Source organism: Haliaeetus albicilla, chromosome 1, assembly GCF_947461875.1.
Source record: "Haliaeetus albicilla chromosome 1, bHalAlb1.1, whole genome shotgun sequence".
NCBI lineage: Eukaryota > Metazoa > Chordata > Aves > Accipitriformes > Accipitridae > Haliaeetus > Haliaeetus albicilla.
Genome location: NC_091483.1, coordinates 20,244,877 through 20,257,387, shown reverse-complemented (window position 1 = coordinate 20,257,387; position 12,511 = coordinate 20,244,877). Strand labels below are relative to the sequence as shown.

Genomic DNA, 12,511 nt, shown 5'->3' with positions numbered 1-12,511 from the left:
GAAAACTTTTGGTTGTTAATTTTACTAAGACTACAGAAATTGGCTTTTTAAGGAAAAAGAAAGAAATGTTTGTGGGATTTCTGTAAAGTACAAGTATTCTGGCATCAGCCACTATTATTTTGTTCTGAATTACAGTTTAACATAAGGTAGTAAAACAGCTCTTACAATTCCGTAATTGTACAGCAAAGTGGCATCTGCTTCATCTGTTTTATCAAGCTTTCAGCAGCTCCACAGTCTGGGATTATCAATTTTTAGTTAACACATTACATTCTCAGTTGGATAAACCATTTAAATTAAAACAAACAACTTTATGGGCCACGCTTTTATTCTGTGTCTGTGTCCATTTGCAGACTTTATCCTAGATGGCATGATCCAGATCCAGAAAAGAAGGGTGTCTTTCTAAGTACAAGATACTGAGTTCTTACCAGACCCTGGAGTCGTTATTTTTAATCTTGCTGTTTTCCTTTCCAGCCTAGTAGCCCTAGAGATGTGTGTGTTCCGCGATTTTACAAGGCTCTGTTTCTTCCTGTCACTCAGATCCTGCTAGACCCTATGCAACAGATGTCTGTTAGACTCTAGGGAGCTGCCTGGATGGCTGGTGACTTGGGCTGCTTGCACAATACAGCTTTTTCATTTAGAATATGGGTGGTGGAAATCCTACAAGTTAAAATGAGCTTGCTCCCCTGGGAGGCTGAGTGGATTTGTTTCCCTTGTGCACTTGTTGGATATGAATCCTTACCAGGGATTTATTCTGGATCTCTACATTCTTCCTGTTAAACCTATGCTGCCTTGCCTAAGATAATTCAAGTTTTCTTAGATGAAAAGAGGAAAAGGAAGAGTAAATATGACTCTAACCTATTGGTTAAACTCTTGTGAAAGAAGCAAGTCCCAGCCTCTCCTCAAGGACAGTTAGTGTGTTTTAAATGGCATTATAGTAACACTCTTACGTAATAGAGACACCCACCAATAAACCTTAAAGAGCAGACAGGAGCACCCTCCCTGTCATGAAACTGCCTGTTTAACTCTGCCATCTTCTCTGTCCTTTTCCTTCTCTGTACAGCCAGTAATAATTCTGTAATAATGTGTATTTGAAAACTTGCGTATCTAATGTGAGTCATGTGTTCAGGATAATGAAATTCCAGGCTAAATGTGGTTCTCTGATTTCTGTTGAAGTTGGCTGAGATGAGGCTTTCTGTAAATTACTTGACTGAACTTGCATGTCTTGCCTTGCGTAAATAGTGTGTTTTGTTATTTTATGCTGCGTTAGGTGCCTGTAAGGTTGTGCTCTGCTGGCTTTAATAGGGAGTTTGGAAAAGCACCACTGCAGCACTAAGCAGCACAAACACAAATTCTTCAAGTTGTAATGCTTCATTCATCTCTGCATCATGGTGCTACAGTGTGTTAACTTACATTATTAGTACAAGTTTTATATATTCATTTTAGTTATGGACTCTTAAAACATACTTAAACTCAGGTTTGTTTTTCTACTAAGGTATGAAATCACTTGAAGTGTTCTGGTAAGAGACTGTAATCTAAACACTGAAATGTTAAGAAGGGTAACTGGTAGAATAATTTTTGCTGCAAAGTGCTTGATATTTCTAGAAGTTATCAATTCTGAAGTCTCGCTTCAGTCACCAAAAATTAAAAAAAAAAAACAACCAACCAACCAAAAAAAACCCCAAACCCCGAAACAAAACAACAGACCATGGCCAATCAAAAATCCCAGGGAAAATTGTAAATATGGGAGATAAGTTGTTTTATTGTTGACTTTAGCTTTTATTGATGTCATCTTTCAGTTCCTTCCCAGCCAGACAGGCTAGAAGTTTGTCCTCATTTTTTGAAACTATTGTATGAAAAGCTTAACTTTAACTTGATCCCAGAATTGGGACTTTGTGACCTTTGGAAGCCAGTTCTTAATTAGAAGTTTGGCTTGGACATGTTCCAAGTGCCTTCTCTGAAGTTAAATCCTAATATGATATGTTAGAATTGAGAATTTGCTGGAGGAGAAGAGACAGCATAAATTATTTGCAAGCATTATAGATACAGTAGTCTCAATATTTACAATTTAATTGAATGCTTGCAGGTCTGTGGTACATATCCTTTCCTAAGTTTGGTGAAGAGGATGTGCAGTGTCAGGGGGATGTGTAGGGAGTGTACGTAGTTATGTGTATATACCAGCAGAGAACTGGAAGGTGGTTGCCAAAGAGAAGATGCCCCAGCAGCAAACAGTTCCACATCTGTACATGTTTTCCCTAAACTGAGCAAAGTGAAGAAAAATCTAGAGGATTTACCCTGAATTTCAGGCAGTAGCTTCTTAATTGCCTTTAAACTTTTGTCCCTAGGCTGAACAGGCTGATAGTCATTGATGCAGCCCCATGTGAAAAGGTTGTAAAATGCCTCCAGAAGATGAGAAGAATACGCTTGCTTGTGTTATTGGGATAAGTTGTATAGTCTTGCTTAGGGAGAAAGATGTGACAAGAAAGGAGGGTGGTCCCATCTCTGTGTCTACTTGTGAATGCTGGGAGAATAGGTTTAAACTTAGCTAGGCCTCATGTGGAGATCTGTGAAAACATTGAGATAAGCAGCGGTTGGGAATCTCATTTTATGTTTCTTGGCTAATGAACTTACCCCTTGGCCTACAGCAGGATGAGTCAAGAGAAGTCAAATGCCCTGCAGAGTCAGGTATCGCACCACCACATATAAACACTTGTTTCATGTTTTAACGGCAATTCTGTTTTACCACTTTACATTTATTTTTTGCAAAATGTCACATCTTGAAGAACCAGGGTGGAGCCACAATTTGTGTGCAGTTCAGGAAGCCCAGGCTGCTGACTAGGTGGGGAAAAAAAAATCTGTTTAAAATCTCATGTTCTATTTCATTGTTCCCTTTCCATCCTCTTGCTTCAAAGTCAGTTTAGCAGACTTGAAAAGCATACAGCTAATAAAACTACTGGGAAAGAAGAGATCTGTTTTCAGTTAAACATTTCTGGACTGTAGTTCCAGTATCATGTTTAGATTGATGCCTTGCTTAAACAGCTGGGAGCATTTTAAAAGTACATCTCCAAAAACTACCCACTGAATTTGGTTTTTATTTCCCTTGTTAGGCAAGTAATTGCTAGATTGGTGGTAGATTTCTTTGTTGTAAAATCCAGAACGCTGAAAGTAGCCATTGTGAAAGACTGAAGCAATGCCTCCCCCCTTCCCCCCGCAGTGAATTCTCTTCATCTTGCTGTAGGTTGGTTTGCAAATGTGCAAGCAGTATTACTCATTTCTGAGAGTAATGTGAAATGACCTTAGGATTAATTGGGGTTTATGCTACTAAGCCATGCAACTGGGATGGGCTGGCGGTAGCAGTTGGTTTCGTGGGTTGATTGGTGACTTTGCTTACTTTTCCTGGTTTTCTTAAAGAATTTTGTATTTGCTGGGACAGTGGGGAACAGCACAACCCAAGTGAGCTGGTAGAAGTGGGGGAAATGCTGGGTATTAAGAAGGAAGGTTTTGGAAACAGTCCAAAATTAACATGAACTAGTCTTTAGTCTTGGTCTACTGCATTATTTTACAACTTTTCATGCCTTTTTCCTATTTTGGAGTTTTCCCTGCTTCTGTAGGAAGTCTGAATGAGTAGCGCTGTTCACTGCATGTCTAACTTGTCCTCTGACCTAACACAGGTTATGCCACAGGTTTATTGTTCTCACAGGATTTTTCACCAGGCGTTTTGTTTTCTGGATATGGGAGGTTGGAACCTCTGAATTCCTTTTTGCAGTGCCTAGATGCATCTGCTCGTGTATTCCCCATTTTGTATTCTTACATTTTATATTCCTTGCTGTAGTGATTTGCACTTGTCTTACACAGCAGTTACATGTGTTTCTCTCTATCATCACTTTTGTTTTCAAAAACATTGACTGTAGTTGGACCAGAGCCAGCCTTCTGTAAATAAAGACACCTGAAGTTTGCTCTCATTTAGTGAAGCATTGGTAATCCCGAAATGTGGGGACTTTCTTGTTTTGTTTTCTGCCTCTATGCACACTATGTGTTTGTTCCTTGGCTTGTGCATAGGAAAGTTTGGGGAGATTGTTGCAAATGTGAAGTATGTAACCCTTCTGTGGAGTGCTTTGCTCCAGTGTGTTATTTAAAGAATCCACTGAGAGTAGGAACTGAGACAGCTCCATTGATTTCTCATCACATGCGTTTGGCTGTTAATTAAATATCCTATAGGAGCTTATTAATTGATTGTTAATCATATTTTGTGGATGTCAAAGATGAGCTGAATGAATTATAATTTCAGAGTTCCTGCTTTGTCTCTGTGGTGGTTTTTTCTTTTTTATCATGAAGGAACCAGGGACTGAGTCCTGGTGGATGCTTTCTACACACAAGAGGTGCACACCAAATGTTTTCATCAGTTTTGTTTGCAGGAGGGGTTGGTTTTTGCCTTGGGTTTTGTTGGGTTTTTTAAATACTGGTTTTAACTTGGAAGTGCTGATGAGAGAGAAGTTCAGAGGAGGAGGCTTTGTTAGGATAGCCAAGAGAGCCCAGGCAGACTACAGAACCCTCAGGCTGTGGGGACAGAATGGGACTGCGCAGCATCCACTGAGTGTTTGCTTTCAGACTTCAGAGCCACAGATGGACATTTAAAAACATTTTTAAGAGATTTCAAAAAATTTCAACTGTTTAATTGGTGTTTGATTTTTTTTTTTTTACTAGAACTGTTGCTCTCTTACTCTTCTGATACCCTCTTTTACTCTTCTGATACCCTGATTTAAACTTTCAGAGCCTTTGAGAAGGTACAAATCTTATCACAGTGACGTTTATAGTACTTCGAGTGAAAGTCCATCTGTTATTTCTTCGGAACCAGACTTCAGGCAAGGTAAGATCTGTGTTTAAAAAAAAAAAAAGACACAACAACAAAAATTACAGAAAAAAGTTCAAGATGAAAAATAGACCCCAAAACTATGAAGTTACATCTTTAGTAGAAGGCTTGATAAATACCACTAATACAAAGTTGTAAGATGATCTCATGTAACTACAACATTGTATACAGTTCAGCATAATAGGCAGTCTGTTGAGAAATGAATTTGATATTTAGCACTCTGGAAGGGAATTTGGTAGGAAAAGGTGGAAATGGTTAACTTTTTACTGGAGTGCTTGTTTTACATGACATGCTGTCTTCAGAGCCACAAAAATGATTGAGTTGTTAGCGTATGGTAACAGTAAATTGTGAAAGCTTTATAGGGGATGTGCTTGATTTAATTATTTTTATATCAGTGGGGTTTACTGTGAGGGTTAAATGTTTGATAATTTATAGATTTCAGTGTATTGCAAAAGTGCTACATAGCACAGGCTTTTTTTGTGATAAATTTAAGTAAGCTCTATGAAATCTGTGGCTTGGAAAAGCAGGAGATGGCATGAAGGGTTGTTCACTTATATATGGCAGGAAGGGTTTTGTTTACACAGTGGAAGCATAGCATGGAAGGAAATGCTTGGAGCATTTTTTTAAAAGAAGAGCTAGACTAGTGAAAAGAAGTCAAGATGAGAGCACAGTTGACAAAACAATCAGCTTCACAGAATCATTATAAGTGATGGAGACAAATTATTTGATGAAAATGAGGAAAGAAAGCAATAGTTAGGAGGCTAGATTATAGCTGCACCATATGTATTCTGTACACACAGAATTCCAACCCAGTCTCCCTGTACTCACTACTCTCTCAACCTTCTTTGTCTTTGTCTATCCTCCTACTTACTGAGCCAGAAGCCTAAGGAGCAGTAACAAGTAGCAAGGCTCCTGTAACGCATTTCCCTTCATTTTTTTGCCATTTAGAACAGGCTGTTTGTGTGTTCCAGGCCAAAGTCAACAACTCTTAAGTTTGTACAGGCAAGAGAGAACTGTTTTCTGGCTACTAGTAGTAGTATTACTGGACTCAGTGAAATGACTGTCAAAAAGAACTATTTCTAAATCAATGTGGCTGTAATGTGTTCTGCAAGAGCTCTCCTGCTAGCTCTGGTTACTGAGGTTACAGTAAGAGAAGAAAGTGAAGTAGTTTGCAAAATCAAGCTTTAAGTGTAGCATCTCTGGTGCTGCTACAGGAAGACATACCAGCAAAGGAGATAACTATTACAAACAGAATAGCAGGTTAGTGTATTGCCAAAAGAAAAAAAAATTTTTTTTTGATAAATTATAAGGAGTCGTCACATTCCAGGGACAAAAATTAAACACAGGAGCTCAGCAATATATATACTGGTTTCTTAACTCCCTTCTTGTGAACTGGATGCGTAATTACTTACTTAGCTGCTCTATTTCTCTTCTGGGGTGGTTTTGTGCGATGTCTCTGCTATGTATGTGTCTCAACTCATGGCTGACAAAGAAATGTGTCACCTTGGAAAGGTGTCTATGCAATTGTATGTGTGTGGGGGTTATTGTGGTTTCTTTAATGCCTTCATTAGTATTCTTCAAAGGACTTGTGTAGTGCAGCTATCTTTGTTGGGGGAAACTAGAAGATCACTTTGAAAACTGAAAAATCAACTTCATAATGCTAGTTTGTCTAATACTGTAATGCGGTTGTGCAGAACACATGAACCTGATTCCTTCTAAGTAATCTCATATGACTGATAAGTCCTTGATTTTTAGACAGGATTACTCTGTGTGCTTTGTTGCCCAGTCAGGTATTAATTTGTCCTTTGGTTTGCTAGTGAGAAGAAATGAAGGTTTCAAGAGAGATGATGCCAGTGGTGCTTTGCCAGGTGCTGATGATATCTCCACATCAAGTCAAGCTAATTCTCAGAGGGCAAGGTAAACCCTGTGAAAACAGTATGTCTTGGACTGCTTTGTCTTTATCAAAGAAAGTATTCTAAATCTGCGAGCGAATTTTTCAGTCCCATCCCAGCTTCTGTTTGAGGTTAAAAAGTGGCATGTTGTACTTGAAAGAAAATAGCATTTCAGAATTACATATTGCAGTCTGAAGTAAAAGGCTCGTGATGAACTGTGGTATAGAGGTAAGTATTCTGGTTAGGAGTCCATATTCAGTTCCCATGTTTAAAGGAGACTGGGTTGTACTCTGTGAAGTTGCTATATCTGTCAGAAGGTCAGGGCCTATGTTCTGCTTGGAAATATTTAATAATATTTATTTTGATTATACTTTTCTAAAATAAAGTTTTGGGAAGTATTGATATTAGTACAGATTAATTTGCTTTTTTTCTTTTAATACGGAAACGATAGCATGCATATTTCTTTGAAATAAGCCAAAAGCCATACATTTGGTTGGTTATTCTGGCAAACTCTTAGTTTATGTTGTTGTGTTTAGATTAATTTTTTTTTTTTTTAATACCTCAGCACTGATTAGGCAGGCCAATTCAGTAACAATTTATGCTTTTTGAAATGTCTTTTGCTGTGCTGTGTATTTGAATATTACATCTGTTTGGGGTTTATTTTTTTCAAGTGCTCTTCATCAATATTGCTTTAAAAAGTAGGTTCTGCTTTGTACATCACCTTAATACAGCATCTTTGTACAGCAGAAGTGTATCTTGCCATACCTGTTAGGTTTTGAGAGTGGTTCCATTCTAAATGAGAATTTTTATTGACATTTACCTTTTGCATAGAAAATTTTCTTCTTCTAGTCTTTGCCAGATGCTGAATCACCTTGGAATGTTATATCAAAATGTTTCAAATAATTTTTGTAGTAAAGGAAGAAAAGAGACATGTGTGTTTTCCCCGTCTTCCCTCACCACATTACAAAACAAAGCCTTCTCTCAGCAGCAAAAGGAGAAAGATTGCTGCTGTGCTCAATATTTTAGGATATTTATATGTTTTTGGCATAACTTGGATGGGACTCCTGCTCCATCCTATTAAAAAAAACCTTAGAGGTGTCTGAAGATTGGAACTGTTTCAGGTGATGTGGCAAGGCTGTCTGTCAAATGTGTCCTCCATGTTCATTTAACATATACGGTGATGTGCAGTGAGTAGGGCTTAGATCTATGCTTTGAACATGAAGATGAAAATAAATGAACATCTGCTTCTTGCACTATATTGTGTGCCATAAATAGATCTGAGTAAGGCAGGGTCTCAGATGAGCTGTATCTGAGTGCAGGTGAACAAGAGAACAGTTACTTGGAAATCTTAACAGCTTTCGGTGATCTGCTGAGCAGCTGCATTGGTTTTCTTACTACTTGTACTTTGCCTGCAAAATGTGAAGTCATTTAGAAATTTATATATTGGCATTTCTTGCAGGGGAGAAGTATTTAGACATTGCTTAGCTGGGTCAATGCTGCTTTGTTGGCAGGAATATGGTATCTGTTCATGTAACAGCATACGTGTTAAACTGCAGTGTCCAAGCAGTCTTAGAAATCCAGCCTGTCTTGAAGTAAGAGGGTTTTGGCTAGTATGTGAGCTTTTAGGGCAAATTTTCAAGGACTCAGGTTACAGGTTTATGTTCCATGGAACCCCGTTAAAGAGCTGTAAATTTCTGCTTTGCATTTTATGTTGTCTTAGCACTACGCTAAAATGGCAAAGTAGACTATTACTACTATGTGTACAGAATGAGTGTAGAGCTTTCTTAACTTATTTGCCATTGTTTTTTTTCTTTTGGCGAATATTGCTAAGTCAACCTTCATTCTTTGACTTGAACCCAGGAAAGTTGCCAATTCAACACTAGCAATGCTTCAAAATAAAACAGCAGTAATTTGTGGATGCTGATAGAGAACTTCTATTTACAAAATGTTTCAGAAATAGAAAGTAGTATGTGGTATGTAAATGAGTCACATTTTTGTAAATTAATCAGGCCTATTATGCAAGTGAAAATGTCGTGGTAAAACAGTACATACTTTCTCATGGTTCATTTTACATTATTTTACTTCATATTGCTGTTAAGGCTGGTACCTTTAATGGACATAATTTTAAATGTGTGAAATCTGGAAAATATTGTTTTGTAAGTGTAGCATAGACTTACCTGTTGTGCTTAGCCATAGAATTAATTTTACATGTATGTAACTATGCTGTCTTACTTCAAGGCTTAGGTTTTTTTTTAATCTCCTGTTTCTGCTTGTCCTCCTCTCTGTGCCTTTGCTAAAAGATACTGCTCTGCACTTGTCCAAATGTACCAAAATGTCATGGGTAGGGTACCACACATAGTTCTTTCCTGATTTTCATAATTGTTCCCCCATTTTCATAAAATGAAAAAGCTTTCCTTTTTTTTTAAAACTAAGTACCAGACTAGTAAGTATATCCAAGATGGAAAAACAAGGCTGAATTCCTGAAATCTAGCTTTACTAGCTTTTTTGGTAGACTTTTTGAGAAACAGGAAAGCAGCCACAAACAGAATTTGGTCCTAAAATAGTACTTAGATAATATCTCTGTTAATTATGTGAGCTGGATAGAAAACTGCTTGTGCTCTCTCTCTCCAACAGCTGTTAAAACTTTCCAGTGCTAACAAGTGTAAAAAGGAATACCATCAAAGATGGTAGCTAGGTAAGCAGGGAGATTTCTAAGAAAGTAACTTACAATTTTTATCCAGAACATTGCATGTTGCTGCTTTAAAATGTCCTGTGATGCAGAGGACCATGACTTTTATAACTTCAGAAACATAAGCTCTCCAAGTAAAACTCTTGATAACAAGTAGTTCCAAGGAGCAGATTCTCGGAGTTTACATTTTTTGGCTGGTCATTTGATTTCAGGGTTTGGGGATGTATATGCAACTTAATCCATTACTTGAATTCCTTCAGCTCTTGGGAGTATGTTTCAGTGTTTTTCTCTGCATTCAGAGATACCATCTGTACTTCAATACATATTTAATTTACTGCTCCTGTGGCATGTCCTTAGAGGCAGTCTGCTTAATTATCCACAGAATTATCCTTGTAAAACTGAGTTGTAAATCAAATAGGGGAATTTGGATTTGAGGGAGTCTGCTGCCAATATTAAAAAAGCCAGTGAAGCTAATCAGCGTTATCAGCCAGCGTAACTTGTGCTGTTTGGGTGGGCTGGCCTGCTCTTAAACTAGCAGAAGCCATAGATTTTTCAGTAGTGCACTCAAACCCTTCTTGTGATCTGTGACTGTTATCCTTTAAACTTCTTGGAATGCTTTTGTCATGGCAATGTATACTTGTGTCTGTGTTTCCTCTTTGCTTATATTCCTTATTTTTGTGTTGTGTCCCCCCCCACCTTTTTTTTTTTCTTCCTTTACTACTTCTTCCTTTTTCTCTCTAGGAGCAGCAGCTGACGTGGATCTCTTCCTTCTGTTGCATTTTCCTTCCACTAGATTGCATTTTCATATCCTTCCTACCTTACCAAAAGGCCCTCTTTCTCAATCTATTCCTGACCTTTCCATTGCACTAATCATTAGTGAATGCCTACCTGCTTCCCTTCTTCCAACTTCCTTCTCTGATCCAATACCTGCTAATTTCTTGGTAAGTACATTAGGTGAGGAGTTAATTTGCTTCCCTTTTTTATAGGAGTCAGCCTTCCAGGTGACTGCTCACCCACCATCTTCAGGTTAATAAGTAACTGAGATTCTGTTTTGCAGACATTGATGAAAATACAGAGTAGCAGCCAAGTACTTGTCTGATGAAGTACCATAGGAAACACAATTTTGTGATGTTATCTGTTAGGAATGTAATTTGGATTTTTTTCTTTTTTTTATTTTTTTGTTGGAGTAATAACACTTGCATATTCTGAACTTCATGGAAGAGCTCTACCTGTATCTGTCAACAGTATCTCCTCTTCTGTAGAATGAGAGATGCATTGCTTGTCTTGGAGCCTAAAGAGTGAATCATGCTGATACCCTCCATAGAAAATTGACAGTCTGACCAAGACAGAGTTAGTTTTACTTACCCAGGCTGCTGAAGTGTGCTGATTTCTGGTTAGTGATAGTACTTATATACTAAGTTAAGAAAATGTTTAAATCCTTAGGTTTTTGAGCTTCCTCCCTGGATACCTCACACCCACCCCAATTTTCAGAGAAACTAATACATGTCAAGGAAGATGTTAAACCAACATAATCATAATACTTTACACAGTAACTTACATTTGCTTCTATTGCACAGAGCTGTATGTTATTGTTGTGGTTTAACCCCAGCCAGCAACTAAGCACCATGCAGCTGCTTGCTCGCTTCCCCCCCACCCAGTGGGATAGGGGAGAGAATCGGGGGAAAAAAAGTAAAACTCGTGGGTTGAGATAAGAACAGTTTAATAGAACAGAAAGGAAGAAAATAATAATAATAAAAATAATAAAATGACAATAATAATAATAAAAGAATTGGAATATACAAAACAAGTGATGCACAATGCAATTGCTCACCAATTGCCAACCGATGCCCAGTTAGTTCCCAAGCAGTGATTCATGCCCCCAGGCCAACTCCACCCAGTTTATATACTGGGCATGACATCACATGGTATGGAATATCCCTTTAGCCAGTTTGGGTCAGCTGCCCTGGCTGTGTCCCTTCCCAACTTCTTGTGCCCCTCCAGCCTTCGTGCTGGCTGGGCATGAGAAGCTGAAAAATCCTTGACTTAGTCTAAACACTACTTAGCAAGAACTAAAAACATCAGTGTGTTATCAACATTATTCTCATACTAAATCCCAAACATAACACTGTACCAGCTACTAGAAAGAAAATTTAACTCTATCCCAGCCAAAACCAGGACAGTTATTAAAAAGGCAAAATTTTTTTCTGCAGTAGGGGTTTTCACATTAGCAAGTGTTTTTGGATACAGCCAGTTGCAACATGTCTATCTTTTTTGTATCATCTGTGATAATTCATAGATATTTATGTTCAGAAAGTGTTTGGTTTTGTTTTATTTCAGAGCCCATCCTTAGACCTTGATCTGAAGGGCACTCGTGGGTGTATTTAACTTAGTTCATTGTGAATATTCCCACATATGTTAATCTTAATAAGCTTCCTCTTGGTGAAAAGCTAAGCATGTGCACAAGTCTTTGCAGGTCTGAGGCCTTTTCTCATTACTTTGTCCTTTTAGGTGCACATTATTAAGTCTGTTGCAGAAAGGAACAGAGGAGGGAGAAGGGAAGCGATGCTATGAAAGCCCTGCACAATGGAAAGGATAATGGGCTTACATTAATACCTTTTTCTGTAACTACTCTGTATCTTCCCTGAAATTCCATTTGAGGAACTTCAGCATTGTTTTGCTCAGTTTGTGGCACATTAGTGGCCTTTTATTGTTTGGACTCTCATGATAACATAACTCTTCTTATTTTAATGCTGGTTTTATATATTAACCAATGAAACTTTATTATTAAAAAAATTCAGAGAATGTGGCGCACTGTTCACACTATTGGCATTCATTAGAAACTTTGCTGTAAAAGAACAAAAAAAAATTTTGAAATCATGTCCACCAATTAGCATAGACAACTGTACTGCCTGGACAGGTGCAGTTTCTCTTAATTTATTAACTGATTTGTTGTTCACCAAACGTATCTTTAGGTTCTTTTGAAAAGTAGGTATATAAATTCAATGTCTTTAAAAGAGTGTAGATTACCTTTTACTACAAAGGGCTGTACGTCAGTGTTAGTGC

At 37.9% G+C, this 12,511-nt stretch overlaps 1 protein-coding gene across 6 annotated transcripts in view; it reads left to right on the top strand.

Annotated features, from left to right (window-relative positions):
* PTPN13 (protein tyrosine phosphatase non-receptor type 13) overlaps window positions 1-12,511 on the top strand; it is a 127,688-nt gene that overhangs the window by 68,039 nt on the left and 47,138 nt on the right. For 5 of the 6 annotated variants that reach the window (XM_069781297.1, XM_069781323.1, XM_069781315.1 and 2 more), the window contains 2 exons: window positions 4,769-4,864; window positions 6,685-6,784. In XM_069781297.1, the coding sequence (XP_069637398.1) occupies window positions 4,769-4,864; window positions 6,685-6,784 (196 nt within the window). Of the gene's footprint in view, window positions 1-4,768; window positions 4,865-6,684; window positions 6,785-10,198; window positions 10,390-12,511 lie in introns of those variants that run through there. The other variant, XM_069781333.1, reaches the window with a different exon arrangement.